Source organism: Diabrotica undecimpunctata, chromosome 4 (genome assembly GCF_040954645.1).
Source record: "Diabrotica undecimpunctata isolate CICGRU chromosome 4, icDiaUnde3, whole genome shotgun sequence".
NCBI lineage: Eukaryota > Metazoa > Arthropoda > Insecta > Coleoptera > Chrysomelidae > Diabrotica > Diabrotica undecimpunctata.
The window spans coordinates 98,064,993-98,091,192 of NC_092806.1; the positions used below are offsets into that span (position 1 = coordinate 98,064,993).

At 31.7% G+C, this 26,200-nt stretch overlaps 1 protein-coding gene across 2 annotated transcripts in view; it reads right to left on the reverse strand.

Moving 5' to 3' along the window:
- LOC140439821 (uncharacterized) overlaps positions 1 to 26,200 on the reverse strand; it is a 376,019-nt gene that overhangs the window by 49,860 nt on the left and 299,959 nt on the right. For both annotated transcript variants that reach the window (XM_072529974.1, XM_072529973.1), the window contains exons 3-4: positions 21,739 to 21,903; positions 1,465 to 1,565 (exon numbers count right to left, since the gene is read on the reverse strand). In XM_072529974.1, coding sequence (XP_072386075.1) covers positions 1,465 to 1,565; positions 21,739 to 21,903 — 266 coding nt within the window. The remainder of the gene's footprint in view (positions 1 to 1,464; positions 1,566 to 21,738; positions 21,904 to 26,200) is intronic.

Here is a 26,200-nt window from a genome sequence, read left to right on the forward strand (position 1 = left end):
GTATTTTGCACGACTAATAGACATAAGATCGCAGATTTCAAACACTTTTCGCATCCTATCGAGTGGCTTCAAAAATATGTTACCCATTCTCTAGACCTGTATAAGATGGTGCAGGGTTCCAGAATCCTGGAGTGAATATTACTAGTAAAGGAAGATATACAATAAGCCAACTGTTTGCAAAACGAGCGGTTTACAACAGACGAGTCCCATGAGAAAAATGAGCTGAAAATGTATGATTTTCTCTGTTAGTATAATTTGGGGCCCTATTTAAAACACACTCGCAGCTGGCATGGCCTGTGAGAAGTGTATCACCCTGAGGAATTAGTTAATACAGTGGTAGTTGCATTAAGAATGCTCACATTTGATCGCGACCACAAGGCAACAACTCAATAATGCGTTCCGTGAGAATATAAGATTTTACAATAAAAATATAGATAAGAATGTAGGTCATTTCTGTGGTGCTTTCAAATTAGCCTTACGAGGTCATGATGAAACTAAAAATTTTAATAATCTAAATGTTTCCCGTCTTTACTTATAAGTAAAACGTAAATTTTATAAGTGAATTAGATTTAGTTTTAAAAATACCAAACTTTTTTCGTAGCACTCCCAAAATCATTCAGAAAATATGTATGTAAAAGTTAAAATTAAAGTTCAGGTAAAATCATGTACTTTTCTATGAAAGACGATTCAGTCCGATAAAAACACCGATCTAGCTAATAAAAAACACGTGTTTATAATTTTAAGATATATGTACATTGTGGTAATATAACAGAATGCTTCTGGGGTTACATTAGATATGAAGGGTATCTGGCTCGATCAACAATTAGCAAATGCTTTATTAACTAAATTGGAGGTAATAGGTGTAAAATAATAATTTGCTGCACAATATTATCATAGGGCTTCTGTTATGGATCAACTGGAAGAAGTACAAACAAAAATTAAGGAAAATAACTCCAAGTGTATTTTATACAATGCTATGCACATCAATGGAACCCTGTCATAAAAATGCTACAAAAAGTGAATAAGAAGAAACTTTTTATTGCCTGCAAAACGAACATAGAGATTTATTTAATGCTATCTAAATAAATTAATAATTATTTAATATCCAAAGTACAACTTTTTGTACTTAACGGTTACAAAAAATTATTGAAATTGTTTATCATTTTCAAATTTAACAGAAGTATTTCCAATCTAATGGGTCACACTATAGATAGTGATTTTGTTATATAAAGTTGAATAAAAAACGATTTTATTATTAGTAGTATTTTAGAGCGTAGTGTTTATTTCCCATTCACAATGCAAACACATTACCTTTACTTTAGAAACACGAGATAAAACAGAAATCTAATTCCGTTTAGAGTAAAAGTAAACAGATTTGTCTGGAGTACTAAGTAAAGATTTTAAGGAGTATTGCTCTCCTCTCAGAGGAAGATCAGAATATCGAATCAGTATTTGCCAACCAACCTGAATGTAAAAGGCAGGACCTCGGGTGATTTCGAATCCATTGTGTTCCCTGTCGTCGGTTTGTAAGGCAAAGAGGCCCGCAGCGGCTATCGCCAATAACGCTAAAAAATAAAATATTCATGAGTGTTTAGTTTTCTAGAAAAATTTGTATGTTTTTATTAAAGTTTATGTTAAAAGCAAATGAAGTTGTATATTCTGACTTCCGGGAATAGGCAATTTAAGCAGAGGGCGGGATAAAAAGTTTTCATAATATCATAGATCGTGGAACTCCAAATTAAATTCCTAATTTGTTACGATAGGACACTTGTAAAACTAAACATCAATGACTAAACATATATTATTAAAAAAAATCTTTTCAAAAATAGTTTTTTTCTTCCTTGGAAATACCGGAAATACTGAATTAGCTTATTTTACATTATATATATATATATATATATATATATATATATATATAAAAGTTTTGCGAATATTGCATTGCTATTTTATCGCTCAATGATTCGACCAATTTTCGATTATAGTTGTCATTTATATGGGTCTGCGTCAACAGGACGTCTTAATAAAATTGAAACCCAAAAGAATAGCTGTCTTACTAATACTCGTATTCTAAGGTTATTCCGTATTTATATCTAGAATAGTTATCCTAAGTATAAGGTAAATATAATACTAAAATATTTTGTTACAAATAAACTCGGTATATGTTAGTTATAAGTATTCCGACTTTATTCCGAAATATTAGTTTGGCAATGTGGCAATCTTTTGCACAAATACATAGAACAACGACATATTGAGTGAAATATGTCAATTTTGAATTTTCTTTGAAACTGACACCAAATATATCTTTTTCTTTATTTGTTATCTTATACGTTGAGTTTGAGTATTTTAAAATTGCCAGTGTATTTTGAAAATGGATTTATTCTTTCTTTTAAAGTTTTTCTTTTTCGTTTATTTTCTATCATGTTAATTAAATTATCAATTTCCTCGTCAGCCGCAACACCTCTTAAACACATTTTTTTTATTATATACATAGCTACTCACAAAACAATACAAAAAATAATATATTCTTATCACTGATGACTTTGACATTCGTAAAATAGGTTATACCACGGTTATACTAGACTTAAACAAGGGTGTGGGTCGGTATAATCTTGGAATAAATTTTTATACTAAGTATAACTTATATCTAAGTTATTCCATGTTTATTGTTAGTGATTTTGCCTATACCTGATTTATTCTGAGTATAAGTTTTATACTTGGTTTATTAGTTATGCTGTAAATGTTTGGGGCTATGTCTTGGTTACTTAAAATCTACTCCTATTAGTATTATTGAAATTGAAGCTAAAGAGCCACCCCTTACACTATGCAGACAGTTTTGTACAGATAAGTTTGTAGCTAGAGCTATATAAAAAAACTCCAGCTATATAAAAAATATTCGTAACTTGAATATATTAGACTTAAGCCATAAATATTGGCGTAACAAAAAAACTCCCATATACGTTGAAAGTTATAGCAAACTAACAATATTTAAAGAACAGTTGTATCAAAATAAAATACCACCAATTTATACACAACCTCCTAAGACTCTCTTCTCTAAAATAATAGAAACATATTATATGGATTAAAATCTTCCAGAAAATATGATCAATAAAATAATTAAAGATAAGTGGCCTGCATTTCAATATATTTTTACTGACGGCTCTAACATTCAAAATAAAACGGGTTGTGCAATATATCACTGGAATTCTGATTACAAAGAATCATGTCGATTGCCCAATAAAGCTTCAATATATACTGTCGAACTATCAGCTTTATTTCTTGCGTTAAAATATAGCCTCTATTCGTATGAATAATTATATCATTCTGACTGATTATAGAAGCATTATGGACAAACTCACTTCTATCAAAACCACAAAAAACCTAAACCATATTGAGATAGAAATACAGAAGTTACATTATGATATTATTTCCGAAGGTAGCTCGATTATTATTTGTTGGGTAAAAGGACACTCTGGAATATTAGGAAATAAAGAAGTCGACAAATTAGCTAAATCTACAGCTTTAACCAAACATAATATAAACAACATACTTCTTCCAGTAGCAGACATAGATAATATAAGTAGAAACAACTGAAAACAAAGATGGCAACGTTTATACAACCAAAGTACAACTGGAATAAACTTTAGAGCTTACCAACCACTAATACCCAATGAGAGATGGTTCAAATATGAGACAAATAGGTTATTTATAAAAACAATAAACAGAATAAGATCAAACCACGCACTCACTCCTACATACAAACACAGCATAGGTATAACTGATAACCCATATTGCTCCTGTGGTAAAGTGGGAGATCTGCAGCACTTTATATTGGAGTATGGACAGTACAAACAAAGTATCAAAATGATGTATGAAAAACTAATTGATCTAAATTGTCCATTGCCTGTCAATTTAAATACAATTATTTTTTCAAATAATAAGCAGATATTAAAATGTATCTACGAATACATAAAATCCTGTAAATTTAAATTATAAGTAGTTTTAGGTATTCAAATTAAAAATTGTAAGTATGTCAAAAATTGAATGTGTATACGAACATATTACTTCCTGTAAATTTATATTATAAAGAGGCTTAGGTAATAAAATCAAAAATTGTAACTACCACAAACAGTCTGGCTAATTGGCTATGCCAAGCATACAATAAAAAAAAAGTTTTGCCAGACATGCCATTACATTTTACTTTTATTATTCACTCGCATTATCCTTTTCTATTTGTTTTAAACGTTTTATCGATTGGCATTCCTTTCCCCAGGCAGCTGTAGCGTCCTCTGTAGCTATTGTTAGTTGTTGCCCTGGAGACCATCAGGGTTTTCTAACTCTAATGCCACAAATTAGTTGCAATGCCCCTGTAGTGATGCTTTCCCAAGTTAACATGCTCCTTTTCTAACTTGGCTGCACCATACTGAAGACGACCAATAGTCAGAAATACTTATATACTGTTGCCTTCCATCGATATACCTTTTTTGGTTTTCTGTTTTGCGAGACATATTGACGGTTGCCTTCCATCGATATACCTTTTTCGGTTTTCTGTTTTGCGAGACATGCCATTACATTTTACTTTTAGTATTTATTCACATTATCCTTTTCTATTTGTTTTAAACGTTACAACGTTTGGCATTCCCTTCCCCAGGTAGCTGTAGCTTCCTCTGTAACTATTGTAAGTTGTTGCCCTGGAAACCATCATGGTCTTCTAACTCTAATGCCACAAATTGGTTGCAATGCCCCTGTAGTGATTCTATCCCAAGTTAACATGCTCCTTTTCTAACTTAGCTGCACCGTACTGAAGACGACCAATAGTCAGAAATACGTATATACGCTTGCCTTCCATCGATATACCTTTTTTGGTTTTTTTGTTTTGCGAGACATGCCATAAAGATATATATATATATATATATATATATATATATATATATATATATATATATATATATATATATATATATATATATATATATATATATATATATATATATAAATAAATAAATATATAAATTTATATTTATATATTTTGAGAATGATTTCCGAAGTGAAAAAAATTTAAAAGTCAATAAACTTATTTTAAACTTAAATTGTGGCTTATTGCCAGTAAAAATACTAATTGCTTTAAGATGCCTCAAAAAAATAGCTTCAGAACAATATCTTTGAAAATATGTCCAATGAAATTTACCAACAGCTAGATTGTATAAAAACTATGTGCTGTAGTGTCGAAAGTACTTTTTCCCCTTAGTAAAAATGTTAACACATACAATGTGAGGTATTGGAATGAGACAAGTCCTTACGTTTTGCGTGAAGAACATAATCAATTTCCAGAAAGAGTAAATGTTTAAGCAGATATTTTGGGACAGCACATAGTTGAACCTGTTTTTCTCAATGCTAACTTAATCGGTGAGGTGTATCTGAAGATATTACAAAACGCAATTAAGCCTTTAACTTTTGAAATTCTAAAAGATAATCCAAGGGAATTCGGTAACTTGGTGAAATTCTAAAAGATAATCCAAGTGAATTCGGCAACTTGGAAATAATGTTTTAGCAAAATGGTGCTTGTGCATACATTTTTAATGCAGTAAGATATTACTTAGATGAGGAATATCGTGGTAGATGGATTGGACGACGAGGTTCGATAAAATGACCAGCTTGGTCACCGGACCTCACACCATTAGATTTCTTTGCAATGTACTTGAATTCTAAGGTTTACGCTACAGCACCCGATAGAATCGACATTTTAAATCAACAAATTACTGGAGAGTGTAAAGCAATTTTCCCCGACGGGTTTGAACAAGTACGACAAGAGCATAGCAATAGGATGCATTATTGTCAGGAAGTAGATGGAGGATATTGTAAAAGCTTAATATAATAACTGGATCTAAAGTCTTTATTACTGAAATGCAAAACTATAATTTTAGTATTTATTTAATTTATTGATTAAAATCAGCTTCAACAAAAATGGAAATTAGTATGATAACATAGGTCTTTTCATTGCCTTTTAAACGATATATCACTTGCCGTAAGGTCCCATTTAAAATTATCGGTCCCAGTGGCTCTTTAACGTCATCTGTGACTCTTGCGTCAGCTGATATGACTAGTTGAGAAGCCTATGTCCGTTTATTTTCTCCCTCCACATTTGACTATTATAAGTATAACCAATAACATTATAAATAAAATACATACATACAAAATAAATACAATTTATTTATGTTTTCATGTATGCTTTGACGTAAGCCCTGATTTTTAGTTTATTTTTTGTTGATTATACGAGTTCGACAAATTTTATTAAACATTTTAAATACATGATATTTTTAAACGTTTAATATTCACACGCCCTTTGTTAGTAATATTTGACTCACTTTGATTACTGAACGTTGCTATTGGTAACGTTTGTATTCACTACAGGTACATATTTCAATCATGTGTATTGTGATATTTCCTTTTTAATTTGCAGTATTGGTTTTAATCTGATAGTCAAAGCTACACAGTTATTGTTTTAATGTCTTTAAACAAAATTAATTTTCAAATATCAATGAGAAGCAATTCTTAACGTTTAAATAAATGAACACCAGTGCTATCAATATGTTTTTACAAAATATATCTTCTCAAATGTATAAAAAATGGAATAATTAAAAGTAACAAAATGCCTTAATATCCCATTCATTTAAATGAAACTTCTATTAGTGGGTAATATGTATTCTACGAAGTTCAATAACTGCTTGACTTATGTATTTTTTACGCAGCCATTTTTAAGTACCTCTTGGCTCATTTGTGTCTAAAGTTTAGGCAGTACGTAGTTTAATTGTTTAAGGTACAATTCGTGTACATCTATTGGTCTAATATGTTAAACTTAAAACTTAAATGGGCTTGACGTAGTTGGTGTAGATAGACTATATATATATATATATATATATATATATATATATATATATATATATATATATATATATATATGAAAATTACTTAGTTCTCGGGAAGAACCGCGTTGAGAATTTATTACTCGACGTTTCGGCACCCATTTTGGAGCCATTATCAAGAGTGATACGGTTTGGTTTGAGTTCGGGGTCTCAATCTGCCTACTTCCCTCACTCGAGACGTACCAGTATGGTGTTCTGTATTGCAAGAACTGTCTCTCGGCACTGAGGTCTCAATCGGCCTACTCCTCAGTGTCGAGTGACTCGACTCTGAGGAATCACTTGACACTGAGGAGTAGGCAGATTTAGGAACCCGGAGGCTGAAGTGCCACAGGGAGCGGTACTGTCACCTCTACTGTACACGATATACACAGCAGACATACCTAGAACACCAGGTACACTACTAAGCCTCTATGCCGACGACACAGCGATAGCGGCTAAACACAAAAATGTAGACATAGCGGTAGACAACTTACAAACAGCGCTAGACGACATAGAAGAATGGAGTTTAAAATGGAAAATCGCTATAAACTCCGAAAAGGCACAGGCTGTACTTTTTAAAAAGAGGCTTTTCAACAACCAGAAGAACAGGTTACTGTGCAAGACAATCCCATCGAGTGGAAAAGTGAAGCAAAATACCTCGGAGTACTCATGGATAAAGGCTTAACGTTTAGCAAACATGTATAAGCTACAGTACAAAAAGCCAACATTGCAAGAGCATCAATAGGATGCCTAGCAGGAAGAAAAAGCAAACTTAGACTGAAAACAAAAATAAGATTAATAAATAGTATAATTCTTCCTATACTAACATATGCATCTCTCGCATGGGGACACATATGCAATACATCAAAAAAGAAAATACAAGCGGCACATAACAACAGCCTAAGAGAAGCAGTCAACGTACCGAGATACGTAGCAGAAATATTCCTCTTTAGAGAACTACAACAAATCAGAGTGACTGACACAATGAAAGAAAAAACTAGGACAAAGTTCGCGGAGATAGAGAACCACCCCAGCCATATATTGCGAGAGATATTGAGGTACGACGCTTTCCACAGATGGAAGTACAAAAGACCCAAATAACAAATAGTAGAATGAAATCATAATACTAGAGAGAAAATCAACAATCACACCAGAGAGAAAACAAAACACCAGAGAGAAAACACTTCAAAAAACAACAACAACGCACAATGAAGATAGTTCGTAGCTCATAACCCTCGTGGACAATCGCAACGTACACCGTGGATCCAGATAATTTTATGTAGATAATTTATTATATTAATATGCACTAATTCTAATTTTATGTTTCAGGCATCCTACAAAAAAAATCCATAAAACAACAAAAAACGGCTTCGGCCACCAAAAAAATCAAACAGCTACTAACAAAAACCGGCGCAAGCCACAAAAAAAAAAATATTAACAAAAACCACTAAAAACTCGGACATGTAGGGCCCAACCCCTTGAGCACCAAGTCGCCGAACTGAGCCTAGCTCAAAGCGGAGACTTGAGGCCCAAGTAAGCAATTTTAGTTCGCGGATAAGCCACATTAAGATAACAGGAATATAGCGACAATGCGTTGTCCTGAGTTTTGAATTCGGTTAGGAAACCACGTTGGGGTTCTATTACCCAGGATCACCACATGAAGAGCATTTGGCTGATAGTTGTGCCCCTATCGCGCATTAGAATGCTATAGGGGGGAAAGGGATGGTCTGGAGGATTGGAGCGCGGTGGAGTGACTCCTGTTTTTACTCGAGTTAATACACCTTGCTCCAATGAATTGTTACACCCGAACGTAATTCTTAGGGGTGAACATTTCTCACAGGCTGGGTTTAATTAAGTTGCTTGCTTGCTTGCTTCACTTTCATGCGATACCCCAAAATAAGGTTCACCAGGTCGCCCAGGTGAAAAGTTGTGTTTTTTTAAACATTTGTTTCTAAACAAATTGTAATGACATGTAATGTTAATTTTGACCCTGACAATTTTTTTTTATTTTTTGTATCATTCTAACAAAATAGGTCTCTTTTAAGGTAAGAGTGTATTTCACCCTGTATATTACATTAGAATTTAAAAAATAGGTAAATTCAAATCAAAAATTGACCTGTTTCGGGAATCTCCAATAATTTTGTTTATTTATACTTTACAGACGCACGTGCGAATTGTTGCACTTTCGTTACCCTGTATCAAATTAAAATAACGTGTTATACATTTTTGGAATTAGCTCAGCAAGGAAAATCTATAAATTAAAAAAAATGGGTGTTCCATTTGAAAAAATGGTATTAGATTTATAATATTATAATATTAGTCACGAAGCTGATTAATAACGCCAACGAAATTGGTTCCGTTATCACTAAAAATTATTTTCGGATTTCCTCGCCGTGAAATAAAACGTTTTAGAGCTGCTAGAAATGAATTAGTGGTCAGATCACTGACCAATTCAATATGTATGGCTTTGGTAGCCATGCAGACAAACATGGCAATATAACATTTTAAATTTGGAGCTTGGCGTAAGCGGGAAGAACGAATATACACGAATTCAGCGAGAAATTTTTTTGATTTTGGGTAGATTTTCAACAGGGGAAAACGTATTAAAATTATCGAAATCAAAACTATACATTCGCAGGAACTCAGGGCCGTGAAGCCAAAAATCTAGCATTTTTTCGTCGAAAATGCCGCGAGTTAGCATATGTCTCGACATAAAAATTATACTTAAGCTTTGAATTGTAGAGACGCGATTGGCTACAAATGTCATGTAAGAATTTGCGGGATTTTTTGTCCAGCTAAGTCCAATCTGTGAGTCGGACCAATAATTTATCGTATCGATTGTAAATGGTTCGTTTAAAATAGATACCATTTAATAAACTAGTTTGGAAAGGAGTTCCATTGCACATAATTCCAACTTTGGAATAGTGAGTTTATTTTTAAGCGGAGCAACACGAGACTTAACGGTAATTAAATTATTCTAAAAAAAATGAGTTGTCACTATATTGGGCGACAAGATTGATGCAAGCCCCAAAAGCGGTTAGGCTTGCATCACTGAAACCGTGGATATCAATTTTTGTGATTTTTTTGTTTACAAAAATAAAACAAGGTATTTCAATAATATTTACTTTGGCGAGGGCAGTTAGGAACGTTTTCCATTTTTTAAATATCACCGGATCGGTGGTTGGGTCATCCCAATTTACCCTTAGTTATCAAAGTTCTTGCATTAGTAGTTTACCGTTAACAATGAAGGGGTTGACTATCCCAAGCGTTACATAACAGGAACTAACACAACTAAGGACTCGTCGCTTAGTGATCGGTTCCAAGTCAATCGAAGTATTCGCGGATATTTTTATCGTATCTACTGTTGGATTCCATTTTAACCCTAAAATTTTGTATGGCGCTTCCTCTAAAATCAAATTAAACTCTACTGTATCAGATTGTGAAATATCTTACCAAAAGGATGGTACGTCCGAGCACCACTTATGACCCACTCAGAATGATCCAAAAAATAAAAAAAAATTGTCAGAGTCGAAAAAATTGATTATTACAATTTGTTTAAAAAAAATGTTTAAAAAACCACAACTTTTCACCTGGGCGACTTCTTGAACCTTATTTTGGGGTATTGCATGAAAGTGATTATGCAAAAAATCTCATGGGAATATTTTTCCGAGCGAACCCGAACTTTTTGCCTTGTCTAAAAAATATTTAACAGTTTATTCGATTTACTCGAGGATTTATCAGTTCGCAACCGTATGTTTATGTAAGTCACTATTTCACAATACAATAATTTAATTAAAACATTTAACATACATTTTGTTTGAAAACTTTTTGATCAAATGTAAGTAAAACCCAGAAATGCATGTGTCATTCTTAATAGTTATTTAACCAACAAGTGTATTAATAATTAAAGGGCGATTAACAATTGAGATATTTTAACGCGCTCGCTCCGCTCACGCGTTAATGTTCGGGATTCTTAATCGCCATTTTAATTCACGAGTTCGTTACAAAACTTTTTCGTCGACCGTACTTTTCAGAAATAACGATATCTTAGTTTAAATTTTTATTTACTTAACGATAAACAACAATTTTTTCAGCTTTCATTAACTTTATTCAAAGTTTAATTTTCCTTAGTGGTAGTTTTATTATTGTAAACATTAATATTCGAAATAGTACAATTACTGAAATTAAAGGACGAACAATATGTATTATTTTTTTCTTGTCACACCATGCAATAAATTCAGCGTATGTTTTTCGTACAAAACTCTGCTTTTTTCAGGCAGTAAACTTAAAGATATTTCATTTGCAGTTTCTGCCACTGCTGGTGGAGTTAAATTAAACTCTTCGTCAATATCCATCTTTTGATTTTTCAAATACACAGAATTTTAAACAATAAACAATGATGACATACAATGACAGATAGGACTAACAGCGGCTACTTCATTTTAAATTTTTTAGTGGAAATATAAATAGGTATATGTTTGGTTGCCTACACCACAGGTCACTGCTAATTACAGAGCGTTTAATTAATTTATGCAAGCAATGTATGTTGTATTGCCTATAATGAAACCGTTCATTAATAGAAAATCATTAATTAATAGGGGTCATTAATCAATGATTTTGAGGGTGTTAAAATTTATCATAAATGGACGGTCGACGGAAAAAATATATAAAATATAGGTATATGCTTGTGCCAATATTTTGAAAGATATCTATATTTTTATCAGTCCAGACTATTTCTAAATATTTTAGAATATAGAAAGAATCTTGAGAATTAATTTTTTCTAGTACAGAGGTATGCTAAGAACGAAGACACTGCTACAGCGGACAATATAACCAATAGTATTAATAAAGTCGAAGTCAGCAAAGTGAATATAGATAAATAGTTTAATACATTTCAGTAAAATACAAATTTAGTATACATATTAATTATTCGTTGCAATGAAACCGAAATTGTCGCAGAACGAGTTAGAACTGGAAAATAGAGAATTACTTCAAAAAGGAACCCATAACTGTTACAATACTCTATAATCCCGAAAAGTATTTTATGAAACCTGTTAAATCGTGAATTGGAATTTTATTAGTGTGACATGAAATTCTATTTGAGTCGCAAATTTACAGAAAACTCTTTAGCAGGTCAGGTATTTCAAAAAAAATCCACAAACTGCAGTGCAAAAAGGCAAAACAATTTGTATGTGAAGCATACAAATTGTTTTGCTTTTTCACAGCATCGACATGTTTTATTTTTTAAGTGAAATATTTGTTTTCCTTAAGAAGAATGTAACTAATACTGTATCGTTTTGTCACTATAATTGAAGGTCAAGAGAATCAAGCTATTACTTATTTAGAAACTACTCTTAAGTCTATCAATACCAACTACGTTAAGTATATTTGAGTTAGATCAATAGATGTACACGAATTCTACCTTAAACAATAAAATTATACTACGTACTACCATTGATTATAAACCACACCTGTGGTTTATAATCAATGGTACTGCCTAAACTTTGCGCACAAACGAGCCAAGATGTGCTTAAAAACAGCTGCGTGAAAAATGCATGAGTTATCAAGCAGTTATTGGACCTCGTAGAATACATATTACCCACTGAGAAAAGTTTCTTTTAAATGAATGGGATATTAAGGCATTGTGTTACTTTTAATTTTTCTATTTTTTATTAAACCTTTGAGAAGACATATTTTTGTAAAAACATATTGATAGCACTGGTGTTAATTTATTTAAACGTAAAGACTTTCTTCTCATTGATATCTGAATATTAATTTTGTTTAAAGACTTTAAAACAATAACTGTGTAGCTTTGACAATCAGATTAAAAGCAATACTGCAAATCAAAAAGAAAATAACACAATAAACAGGAATGATTGAAATATGTACCGGTTGTGAATACAAACGTCACCAATAGCAACGTTCAGTAATCAAAGTGAGTCAAATATTACTAAAAAAGCTATTTCAATATTAAACATTTAAAATATATAATGTATTTCTGGAAATCTGATCTAATTAAAACAAAATCCATCGAAGCATATATGAAAACATAAATAAAATGTAGTATTTATATACAGTGTTAGCCAAAAGTCCCCTCCGCTCTGGTACTTTTTGGTTTATTGATTATACATATAATAGTCAAATTTGGAGGGAGAAAATAAACGGACGTAGGTTTCTCAACTAGTCATATCAGGTGACACAAGTGTCAGAGATGACGTTAAAGATCCACTGGGACCGATAATTTTAACTGGGACCTTACGGCAAATGATGTATCGTTTGAAAGGCATTGAAAATACCTATGTTATTATACTAATTTCCATTGTTGTTAAAGCTGATTTTAATGACTAAATTAAATACATACTAAAATTATAGTTTTGCATTTCAGTAATAAAGACTTTTGAACCAGTTATGAACCTGTCAGGTGCTGTAGCATAAACCTTAGAATTCAAGTACACTGCAAAAAAAATGTAATGGTGTGAGGTCCCGTGACCGAGCTGGTCATTCTATCCAACCTCGTTGTCCAATCCATCTACCACGATATTTCTCATCTAAGTAATGTCTTACTGCATTGTAAATATATGCAGGAGCATCATCTTGCTAAAACGTTATTTCCAAGTTACCGAATTCATCTGGATCACCTATCTTTTAGAATTTTAAGAATTAACAGCTTAATTGCGTTTTGTAATATCTTCAGATAAACCTCACCGATTAAGTTAGCATTGAAAAAAACAGTAGAGTAGAGTAGAGTAGAGTATTTATTTAACTACATAACAATACAAATATTGTTTGTAGCAAGTCAAAAAGAACATACATAGTATTATCAAAACGAATATAAAACGTAACTTAAATAATATATACAAACAAGAACATATTATAATAAACAGAAAAACATTTATGGCAAAGTTACGGTAAGCAGTTCAGTCGATGTTCTGCGATGAGTCATATATTCTTCTGAGCAGTAAAAACAATGTTTTAGAAGATATTTTTTATAACTTTATCGAAACTATTACAGCTTACCTGTTTTATACTTTTTGGTAAAATATTGTAATAATTATAATTAAGACTATTTTTTTCTGAAATACCTTAATCTACTGCGATTTGTTCGTAGGTAGTGACAGTTTCGCGTATTGTGAACATGGACATCAGACTGCTTTACTAAATGAGCACGTTTTCTGTGAATTTCAGTTAAAACTTGAAATATCAACAGAGTAGGTAGCGGAATAATTTTGAATTTGATAAAGAAAGGTCGGCAGTGTTCTAGATAACTAACCCCTGCTAAAATCCTGATAGCTTTCTTTTGCATTCTAAAAATTTGAAGTGCATTTGTTGAATTGCCCCATATAATTACACCATAGTTTAGATGAGAGTGGAATAAGGAAAAATATGTCATTTTTAATGTTTCAAAGTTGACAACCCTTGCTAGTTGGCGAATAACAAATAATGAACTTGATAGTTTTTTCTTAAGTTGTGAGATATGAGCCGACCAGTATAAGTCGATTATCTATGGTTATTCCCAATAGTTTAACAGTCTCTTTGTTAACTAGATATATATATATATATGTATATATACCCGGTATTTAGGCGTTCCACGCCCTTCCGGTAGGGATCTATGGAGGAGTATCACCTAGCCGCAAGCCCTTATCTCTTGCCGTACTGCTCCACCATAGGCCGATCAGATACCAGCATATTCTAGACTAAGCCGCAGATTCATTTTAGAATTTTAAACTACTGCGTTAGCCTTTTTGTTTGCTATTCACCGAGCCGGGGATTTGAACTGACATCTCTCGCATTGAAGCGAAGGAGAAGCCAGCCGCCCAGCCCGCTTGGCTATCCGATCGACTGTTAACTAGATCATTTTGTAAAAAACTTGCAGATATAACCAAATTTTGCGTTTTATTAGAATTAAGTTTTAGTTTGTTTGCAGCAAAACATGAGCTAGATTTAGTAGAAACTTCCTCATGAGATATTTTTAAATCATCATTATTTTTTCCTGATACAACGTATGTCGTATCATCTGCGAATTGTATGGTTTTGTACGGAGATATGAATTTAGGCAGATCGTTGACATAAATAATAAACAAAAGAGGTCCTAAGACCGAACCTTGTGGGACTCCATGTTTTACGGATAGAAAATCGGAGAGATGACCTTTAGACACTACCGCCTGGTGTCTGCCACATAGATAAGAAGTTATAAGCTTAAGAGGGATACCTCTGATTCCATAGTAATTTAATTTGTGAAGCAAAATGTCGTGTGAAACGCAATCAAAAGCCTTCGACAAGTCGCAAAGAAAAATTGCTATGCGATTGCCGCGTTCAAGCCCCTCAATCACCCCGCTCACAACATTAAATACCGCGTTCGTAGTAGAACGAGCACTTCTGAATCCATATTGTTGAGTTGCTAAAGTAATTATTTGACTCAAAATAGGAATAAAATTGTTGTTTGATAACTTTTTCAATTACTTTCCCAAAAGTAGAAACAATGCTTATGGGTCTGTAATTGTCAGTTTTTGAGGAATCAAATTTTTTGTAGATTGGTACTACTTTTGAGTATTTTAGTATTTCTGGAAATACTCCAGTTAATAGAATTAAATTAATAAGATGAGTGAAAGGTGTTAAAATTATTTGGTAAGTTTCTTTTGAAATTTTGGTATTAATTTCGTGAACGTCCCTACAATTAGAATTACTAAGAGACTTTATTATTTGAGAGACCTCTTCTTCCAGAACGGGACGAAAAAAAAAGGACTTGCTCGGAGAAGGATAATTTCTGTAATTGACGAGGACATCGACGTTAATATTGGGAAGAGATGTAATTATATTCTCTGCAATTGTAGTAAAAAATTGATTCATTTCGTCTGGAGGTAGATCAGGTTGTACCGAACTGGATCTTGTGTAGTTTCTTTCGAAATTTACTGTTTTCCAGCAGTCTTTAGGTTTATTATTGGAATTAGTAATACAATTACAGTAAGCTGACTTTTTAGCAATTTTTAATTGCCGATTATATTCAACTTTTTGTTATTTATATACTTTGAACAAATCGGGATCCTTAGTGGCATCTGCAATGTGTTTAACAAGAGAAAGATTGGATCTGTAAGACCTTAATTCATTATTAAACCATTGCACAGGTGTTTTTTCAGCCATTTGTCGTACTTTTTTTAGTGGAAAATTCTTTAATATTAAATTGTTATAAGTTTCGGTAAGAAAGACTGTTAAAAAATCAGGATCATTATTAATATCATAGATACTCCATGATCCATATTTGTACTAGCTACCGCACGTTTAAGCTTCTGTAAACCAGAAGAAGTAATAAACCGCTGAAATGTTTGATAAGTGTCAACAACTTTATGCTCAGAGTCAATAAATAAAAACTGAGCTCGATGGTCAGAAAAACAAGGTTCAAATACGCCCACTCTGTAGATAGTTTCAGAAAAATTTGTCATAATGTTGTCGATGCAACTACTGGACTGGGATGTGATTCTAGTATAATCGTTTATAGTTGTATTTAAACCAAAAGATGTTAATAGATTTTGAATATCAAAAAAAGGTTCAGATTCAAGTTTAAAATTTATATTAAAATCACCAAGTATGATAAGTTTGTCTGCTTTACTAAGCAAGGATGTTATGACATTTTCAAAATTCACTAAAAATAAGTCAAAGTCACCCTTACCCGATCTGTATACAGTTAAAATATTGGTTTTTATTGAAGGTACATAAATTGCACAAAACTCAGAACTTTGCTCTACATTATATTCATTTAGATTAAGAGAAGAATACATAAGATTTTCTTTTACATAAATTGTAACTCCGCCTTGTTTCTTTTTTACCCTACAAAAGAAATTAGCTAATGCAAAGTCGGAGATGTTAATTAATTTTAAATTTTCTTCACTTTGCCAGTGCTCGGAAAAACATATGACATCATATAATTTTTGATCCGCAAGAAAAGCATTTATCATATCGACTTTATTTGAAATACCATGTAAATTAACATGAAACATGCTTACCGTACCTTTTTGAATTAGTTTATTTTGATACAATTTTGTAGAAGCTTTCTCTAGGTTTCTTCCTCCGTCTTCTTTGTGTGCTGAAAATTTCTGTTGAAGTTAAATCTCCTAACGGCAGCTCCTTTGGGCCAAATATTAGGACTGTAGACTTCGTCAATTTTATCGAAAGGGAAAGATACCTTATATGTGGAGTATTTGTCAGTTCTATGCCATTCAACGCAGTTAAAAGTAATATTGGGTACGGTCTTACCCAAAAATTTTAGAAGATCATCGGCTTTCATATCAACACCAATGCGGGACACATGTACGTGACCTTGTCTAGGAATGGTGTTTACAGTAGACGTTTCATTGCTTCCAATAATCGGTTTGTATTTATTTTCTTTTTTCGGTTGGGTATTCCAAGATGAGTGTCCTGTTTTTAGACTGTTTTTATTTTCTTTTTGTTTATCACTCATGTATCAATGAGGTAGACTTGTGTTTTTGTTTAATGACATTTTAATGGGTTCTTGACTGGTAGAACCTGAGTTGGTCGGGCCTGCTTTATTTACAGTTTTTTCACTAGATGACGTTGGAACGGGCATGGCTGAATTTTTATTATATTTATCTTTTAATAAAGAAATTAAATCTTGTTGCTCTTCCGTACGTTTTTCTAGATGAAATGATAGTTTACTTACTGCTGCAAGTTCACTTTTTATATTAGTAAGTTCCTTGTTGGTCTTTATACACTGTTCACACACAATAACGTCTAGGTTATGTTTGATATTGAATGCTTTAATACCTTTTTGCACTGTTTGTGTTAATTTATTAACATAATCTGATAACTGAGGTTAGAACCGGACAGTAGTAACTTTAAATTCACTAATATGTCAATTAATTCCTGCTTTTCTAGCTTATTTAGTTCCGCTGTTAAAACTGCGACTTGACTATCGGACGCCATCTTGGATGATCAGGCCCAACTATGTGCTGTCCCAAAATATCTGCCCAAACATTTACTCATTCTGGAAATTGTCTCACTTCAACACCTCAAATTGTATGTGTTAACATTTTTACTAAGGGGAAAAAGTACTTTCGACACTGCAACGAATAGTTTTTATATAATCTAGCTGTTGTGAATTTGATTGGTCATATTTTCAAAGATATTATTCTGAAGCTATTTTCTTGAGGCATCTTAAAGCAATTAGCATTTTTACTGGCCATAATGACAGTATTTTACATGCAATGATGACAGTAGAATTCTCCTGTTAGTAATTACATAATAAATCGTGAGGAAAAAAACAGGAAAAAAACCTCATAATACTATCCCGACTATCCCGTAAGTATTTGGTCTTACGTTTAGTTTACACTCAATAAACACCAAACTATGATCTTATATGTATGTTATTTAAAAACATAAATGATATATCGTCGATATATAACGACTTACTAATAGTGGTATTTACCTTTTATTAACATCCTCTTTTATTATGAATAAAAGATCTTACTTTATTCGTCAGTAAGATAAAGATCTTACTGCATTTGGCAGATTAGTTTGCGACACAATTGGTCTCATTTAGTATAATTAGAGCCCCTTCTTCCATTTCTATCTTTTTACCATCATTTTCTTTTAGGACTATACTTAAATCGTTCTATTAAACCCTATGTTCATGTCCCCATCCGTGTTTACATATTTGAGATCTATCAAGTTCTCTATTTTTAATATCAGATTGATATTTATGCATTCTAACCTTTATTGGTCTTGATGTTTCAGCTAAATAAAGATGGTCGCATTCATAAGATATTTTATAAATACAATTTTTTGTTCTTTCTTGGTCATTATTAGGTTTAGTTTTAGATAAAATAGATGTTATTGTGTTTGTTGCTTTGAATGTTGTTGAAATGTTAAATTTATCTTCTATCTTTTTAAGTTTTTCTGATAATTCTCTTATGTATGGTATTGGGGTTTCTCGTATTATTCTTTGTGTATGCTGTAGGATCTCATTCTAAGTTGTTCTGTTCCATTCGGTCGATTGTTGAAAATTCGTTATTTATAAACGGTGAAGTATAATTAATTGTTAATAAAACAGATGTAAACAAATGTTTCTCCTCTAAGAACGAATTTTCGTTAAACTCATTATTCTTAATCGTTTATATCATTCAGGAAGGTATCCAACAACTCTGATCCATGGGATTATATTAAGAATACATCATCTGCATATCTTCACCATACTGTGGGTTTTATATTTTGTTTTAAAATCTTCCATAAATATATCGGCTAATAATAAAGATAAACTAGAGCCCATTGCTAGACCAAAATATTGTTTATAGTATTCATTTTTTTATTTAAAAATTATATTGAAAGTCTTATCTACTGGCACATATGCAAATAAGGCATTTATGTCAACACTTACTAAAATATTATTTGAATTAAATTCAATATTTTATATATGTTATATTCGTTTTATGAACTTTCGGTACTCCATAAAAATGATACAGTAATGGTACTCCATTACTGTAATGAGGTGTAACTAATCTTCTTTGTTAATTTTTTAATTAATCTTTAAACTTATATGTATAAAGTTCTACATTTCATGTTTTTCAAAGGCTTCGTTGGACCCTTTGTTAATTTTGTATAAGGTCCGTTTGTTATTAGATCTTTAATTTTGTTTCCATATTGAATTTTGACCATTATTACAATTGTATTTCCCTTGTTTGCTGGTAGGATAATTATGGAGTCATCATTTTTTGTTATATTTTTAAAGAATTTCAGTCTTTGGTGGCGGTCATTATCTAAAAGATGATGCACAATTTTTAGTTTGAATGGATGAAATTTGTTTTTAGCCAAGACTCGGTGTAGATTTTTTACGGATTCCAAAGATAGACGCAACTGAGCTGAACTATACAAGAAGTAGGGTTCACTACCATTTCGGCAGTTATGTCAATTTTTTTGTCATCACTAATTGTTGGTCGATCAGATCGTTTGGCATCTTGACCATTACCTGTTTCTTTAAACTTTCAAAGTAGGTGACCCAAATAAATCCTCGATATGGGGCGATTGTAGAACCTCTCATAAAAAAGACGTTTCGTTACATGGAAATTGCTTTTACATTCACAAGTTATTAAGATTATTAAGACATCTGCTACATTGTCAGCTACAGTACGTTTGATTGTACTTATGTAAACATTTAAACGTCTCTTTAAACAATAATTACACTATATTCAAGATATAAACATTTTTGCAAAAACATTTCAAGGTAAAAACAACTAAAGAATTAAAAAAATATTAACTTTTTGACACATAATCTGTGGTATACTTTAGAATATTTACTAATTAAATGCAAAACTATAATTTTAGTGAGTGATGGATTCGACCGTTACTTGATAGACATTCATTTTATATAACAATAAAAAACTTAAAACTTTGTTTTTAAAACATCTACAAAATATATTGTAATATTTTATCGCTATAGCTATTTCGGCAGAGTTTCTCAAGTGAGAAAGGCACTCTGGGAGCAAAGCACTGTTGAAGAATCGCTCCTCCTTGGGGCTGACATATTTGGAGTTTTGTGTCCAAATGCTGTTCCAACATGGATTTGTATTTTTGGCTGTTCATCATGCATCTGATTGGTACCAAAGATCCAACCTCCATATATGAAAAACGTCCCAAAACATTTTTTGGACTGGATGTTTTACGGTTTGATCACCATGAGATGGTGTAAGGTTTTTATTCTCAGACTTTCTAACGAATTTCGACCGCTCTCTCTGAACTATAAAGTGTGTTTCATCTGTAAATATAACTTTTCTCCAGTCGTCTATAGTCAATTAGAGTATTTTTGTCCACAATAGTCTGTATTTCTTCGTTCGTTCAGTTAGAAGCTGTTTTTTCTGTTGTCGGATTACCCTTCTATCATTCTCTACAAGTCTTTTTCGAACAATTGAGTCATGGAATTACTACACCTAATGCTGCTAGATCTTGTTGGAGCTTTTGGCTAGTTTTTATTGGGACTAATTTGCTCTTTCGAAGTAAAAATCTTTTATCTGTTGGTGTTGTTTTTCTCTTTCTTTCGCATTTTCCTAATTTTCGTTTTCTCGATTACGCTTCAAAATCTTGCTTACTACGTCCCAAATTAGTCCATATGATCTTGCGATTTCTCTTTGTGACATAGAAGTGTGTTCACTTAACGTGATAATCTTTTCACGCTTCCTAGGCGTAATATCTATGACGGAATTAAACGAAACAAACTCTCTCATTACCGAAAACATCACAAAATAGTACAAAATGATACAAACTTAGTGGAAAATGAGAAATGTCCTAAAACACCCTAAAATAAAAGGCAGAGAAAAGTAGGGTTATGTTTTCAATGCTTGGTCAGTTGTAAATGTGTGGACAGTGTTGTTAACTGTGAATATTGAAAAATGTCACAATGATTCCATTCATTCGCACAATACTAAAAAATATTATACTAAATAAAACTAAAAAACTGGTATACTAAAAAACTACATTTATATTCAGTTATATAGTAGGTAAGGTTTTAATCTCAGTTGAAACTGTAATTATTAAAATTTAGATAGGTAATTAAAAAGACAATTATCCTGCCCATAATTCCTCAAATTTACATCAAGGAAAAATTTTGTCAGTATATTGGCTTTAAATAATTAGACTTTTAAACTCACCGGGATATATATTAAAATTTTATTTTATTTATATTTCAGGTGGATTAGGTACTCATAGTAAATAAATTTCTTATTTATGTGAACTGTGCAGGTAGGTGCACGCCTATGACTCTCTGATTATCAGTTTTGGTCTTAAGCGTGCTGGTAGATATTTAGAAATACGGTATAAATCGTAGTTTGGTTTCACTTACCGGATAATAATCCCAGTCCAACTTTGGTTATAACAACTATACTATACTTCATAACTACTTGGTCCCTTGAATTTAACATGGCTAACTGAAGGACACTTAAAACGCAGAATACTCCAAGAATTGCCACTCCTACTGATGCTACTAGACCAGCTATCCAAACAACAACTAAAAAAAAACATTATAAGTGTAAGTATATATTTTTAGTTTTTCTAGTTCTATAAAATGTGTATTTTTATTTATTTGCCTCATGTACTTTTAGAACGTTGGCTTATAGTCCAGGCGGGATCTGACGAAAAGCAAACCATAATGGACATTTTCCATAGGAGTCTATGTTTTTTGCTGGAACCACTTAAGACTGTGCTTTGTACTAATAATCACGATATGTGCGCAAAACCTATGTTTCTGTTTTATTTAACAAAAAAAAATTAAAAATTTAAAAAAAGCTAATTTTTTTCTTTTTGCGGCTATATTATGGCCTATAACTCGAAAGATAACAATCTTACAAAAAATTATAAAGAGGTTAAATTTTGTTTCTCAATTTTACAAGTATTTGACTAGTTAAAATCTGGATGAGAAAGTTTTAAAACACGTTAAATTATCTACAAGAAGATCTTCAATTATTAAAAAATATTCCAATTGAAAACTCTTATCCTCCAGATATGCTACATAGGATGCTTTTTTCTAATATTGGTAATATAAATAACTTAACACCATTTTTTGCTCAATCTCAAAACATTGTATCTAACAATCAGAACATCTATTATCATTCACTACCTTTTATACCATCATTAACACCTAAATTAATACAAACACTAAAGGTTATTGTCAATATAAAAATAGCAACAAAGAACATCAAAACTATTTCATCTTTATATTCTAAAACTAAATATCCTATAGACAAATTTGAAAAAACGAATTTAGTATACAGCATTAGTTGTACTCAGTGTGAGGCTGAATATGTTGGTGAGACCGGAAGAAATCTTTCAAATCGCATTATTTCTCACAAAAGTGATTGCAGAATTAAAAAACCATCTTGTGCTTTGGCAGAGTATGTAATCGATAAAGACCATATTATGGATTTTGATAGCATTAAAATTTAATGTAGTGAAAGTAATAAATTTAAAAGGACTTTTTTGGAAATGGTTTGTATTAGCAAAAGTGATAATAATCACAAATCATTCAAAATTTAAGCAAAATTTATAATTATATTCTTTCTTTATGATTTATATATAAAACTTGTAAAATGTCATATTTAATTCTCCATATATCTGTTACATTTTTTGAGACATCTGTCAACGGTGAATAAATTTTCTTCTTTTTGTTACTAAACAAAAAAGAATGTTTAAACGAAATTTTACTTTTGGCAATATAATTGACAAAAATAGAAATTTTATGTTGGCATTTATGACATTAAGGCTATTTGTAATTGGTTGCTATTTTAACTTTATTAAAAATTCAATTATTTTTGTATTAAAAAAATGTTTTCAAAATTATAAAAATTTTCGGAGAAACATTTATTGGATTAAAATATTTTTATATTAAAAATTTTAAAAACATGTATTAGCAGTAATTTTTACTTACTAAACTAATTTTTATTTGGTAAGTTAACAAAAATTGTTTTTTCTTTTTAGTTCAACCTTGTAAGTATTTTGTGTTTTTTAGCTCTTGATAATAATTGTAAACACAATTGAAAGCTCGAGAATAAAAAAATAGTTAACCAATAGCCCTTTTATTGACTCCAACCCATCCAAAACAGTTATATATTTGTTACAAACGAGTCACAAGTACTTCTTTTTTTTAAATATATATATATATATATATATATATATATATATATATATATATATATATATATATATATTGTTGATTGTTGATTTAAATATTAAGTGGTGATTGCAGTCTACTTGGCCAACAAGACAAAGGAAACTCATTGACTTACTGTCAAGCTTTTGAATTTATTTTTAATTCTTTTTCAGGACATCTGTTGATAACAAATAAATATAAAAATTATGTAGTTATAATTATTAATTTTCTTACTTACTAGTCGTGAGATTAAATAAGTTGTACTTTACGAAACGCACTATTAGACACATATTAAAACTTAAAAAAAAATTCTTAAAATTATATTGTCATTATATATGTCATTGTTATGTTGGCTTGGTTAATATAAATATATGAATGAATATACAGTTATTTTATGTGGAAAGTAAAAACCAGTAAAAACAGTTTTTTATTGATTTCCCGGAAATCTATTTTTTGGATTTCCTTTTTCGAACTGTTGATTCATTTCTATATAAGTGGTCGTCTAATCATATCATATAAAGAAAATTTTAATAATTATTGTTTATAGTAAAATTTGATTATCCTTCAGTACTAATGTTTCGTTTTTGATAGCTTGGCGTGATTCATAAATAAAGGAATGCAACAAAGTAGATTTTATGTCGCATCAGATTTTTTTTAATTATTGTAACATAAAAAAGCAAGTTAGATAGGTATTGGAAAAGGAAGATTCATTACATCAACAGAATATGATAAACGAATATAATTGACATATTGGGAGCCGTCGATCTACTTGATAATTCCGTAGCGAATTACAGAATACGCAGAGGTAAGAAGCGGTGGCGTCCCCTTTTTATTCTAATGAAAGTTAAATAGTTAAATATTTAATTTTTTTTTATTTTTAGATAGATACATGTATAGAATTATAAAATATGTAATTTGAAATCTTACTTTAAGGTAATTGCTAATTTTTCTTTTGGGCTTAGGCTATCACGCATTGATGTATCCTGTTTTCGTATGACATCTTCTATGTTTCTTTGTCAACCATTTTCCATCCACTTCTGAATGTAGGTCTCTCCCAATTGCTTCCATCTTTCTCTATCTTGCGCCAATTTATCCACTGTTTGCCTGCCACTGTTCTTATGTCATCTACCCATCTTTTTTCTTCCCGTGCTTCTTGTTGTCGTTTTTGGTCTCCATGTTGTCATTATATCGGGCTACGTGACCTGCCCAGCGCGATTTCATTTTTGCAATTTCTTCCACAATATCTCTAATCTTCGTTCTACGTCTTATCTCGGTGTTTCTAATCTTGTCTCTTAGTGATATTCCAAGCATGATTCGTTCCATTGCTCTTTGCGTTGTTTCTAATTTTTTAGCAGATTTTTTGGTAAGGGCTACTGTCTTCAAGCCGTAAGTACAAACTGGTAGTACGCATGTGTTATACACCTTTTTCTTTAAGTTTACAGGAATGGAGGTGTTTTTCAAGATATATGCTAATTTGCCGAAAGCGCCCCATGCCAGTTGTGTTCTTCTTTTAATTTCAGCATCTTGATTTGGTTTTCCTAGTTTGATAACATGACCTAGATATACATAATGTTCAACATTTTCTATGGTATGATTTTGTATTGTTATATTTGTCTGGTCTCGGCTCAGTATTTTTGTTTTGCTGTAGTTCATTTTTAAGCCTACCGCTCCTGAAACTGCATTTAATTGTTCTAACATATCATTTAGTTCTTGGATATTATCGGCTATTAAAACTATGTCATCTGCGAATCGCAAGTGGTTTAAGTATGATCCGTCGACGTTGATACCCTTATTGTTCCATTCTAGTTTCTTAAAAATGTCTTCTAGAGCAAGGGTAAATAGTTTGGGAGAGATGGTGTCTCCTTGTCTTACTCCCCGTTGTAGTCTTATGGGATTAGTTTTTGTGCTTTCGTCCAGCTTTATCTGCATGGTGGCATTTTCATATATGTTTTTAATTATGTTAGTGTATCTTGAATCTATACGTGCATTTTCTAGAGATTCAAGCACTGTCCATAATTCAATGGAATCGAATGCTTTATGGAAATCGACGAACGCCATATGAATTGGAATATTATACTCGGTGCATTTTTCTATCAGTGTTCTTACGGTGTGCAAGTGGTCTATGGTACTAAAATGTTTTCTGAATCCAGCCTACTCGATAGGTTGATAGAAATCGAGCTTATGTGTTAGGCGGTTGGTTATGATTTTAGTTAGTAATTTATACAGATGTGAGAGCAAGGATATTGGTCGGTAATTCTCGATGTTTGCTTTGTCTCCTTTCTTGAATAGTAAAATGACTTCGGAGTTGTACCATTCTTGAGCAATCTTTCCTTCATCATTTACTTTATTAAATAAAATATTTAATACCTGTTCTATTTTTCTTCCACCGATTTTCAACATTTCGACTGTAATTTTATCCTCTCCCGGACATTTATTCGTTTTTAGTTGATTTAGGGCCATTCTTATTTCATAGTCGGTTATGTCCGGTATTTCTTCTGAGCCGGTGTTAATTATTGTTCGTTCAGTACGTCGTTGTTGTGGTTGTGTATTTGCCGAGTATATAGTGTAGAATTTTTCAATGGCCTCGCTTATTTCCTTTCTGTCTCGGACGGTGACGTTTTTCTCATTTTTTATTTCTATGATTTTTCTTGTGCCGTTT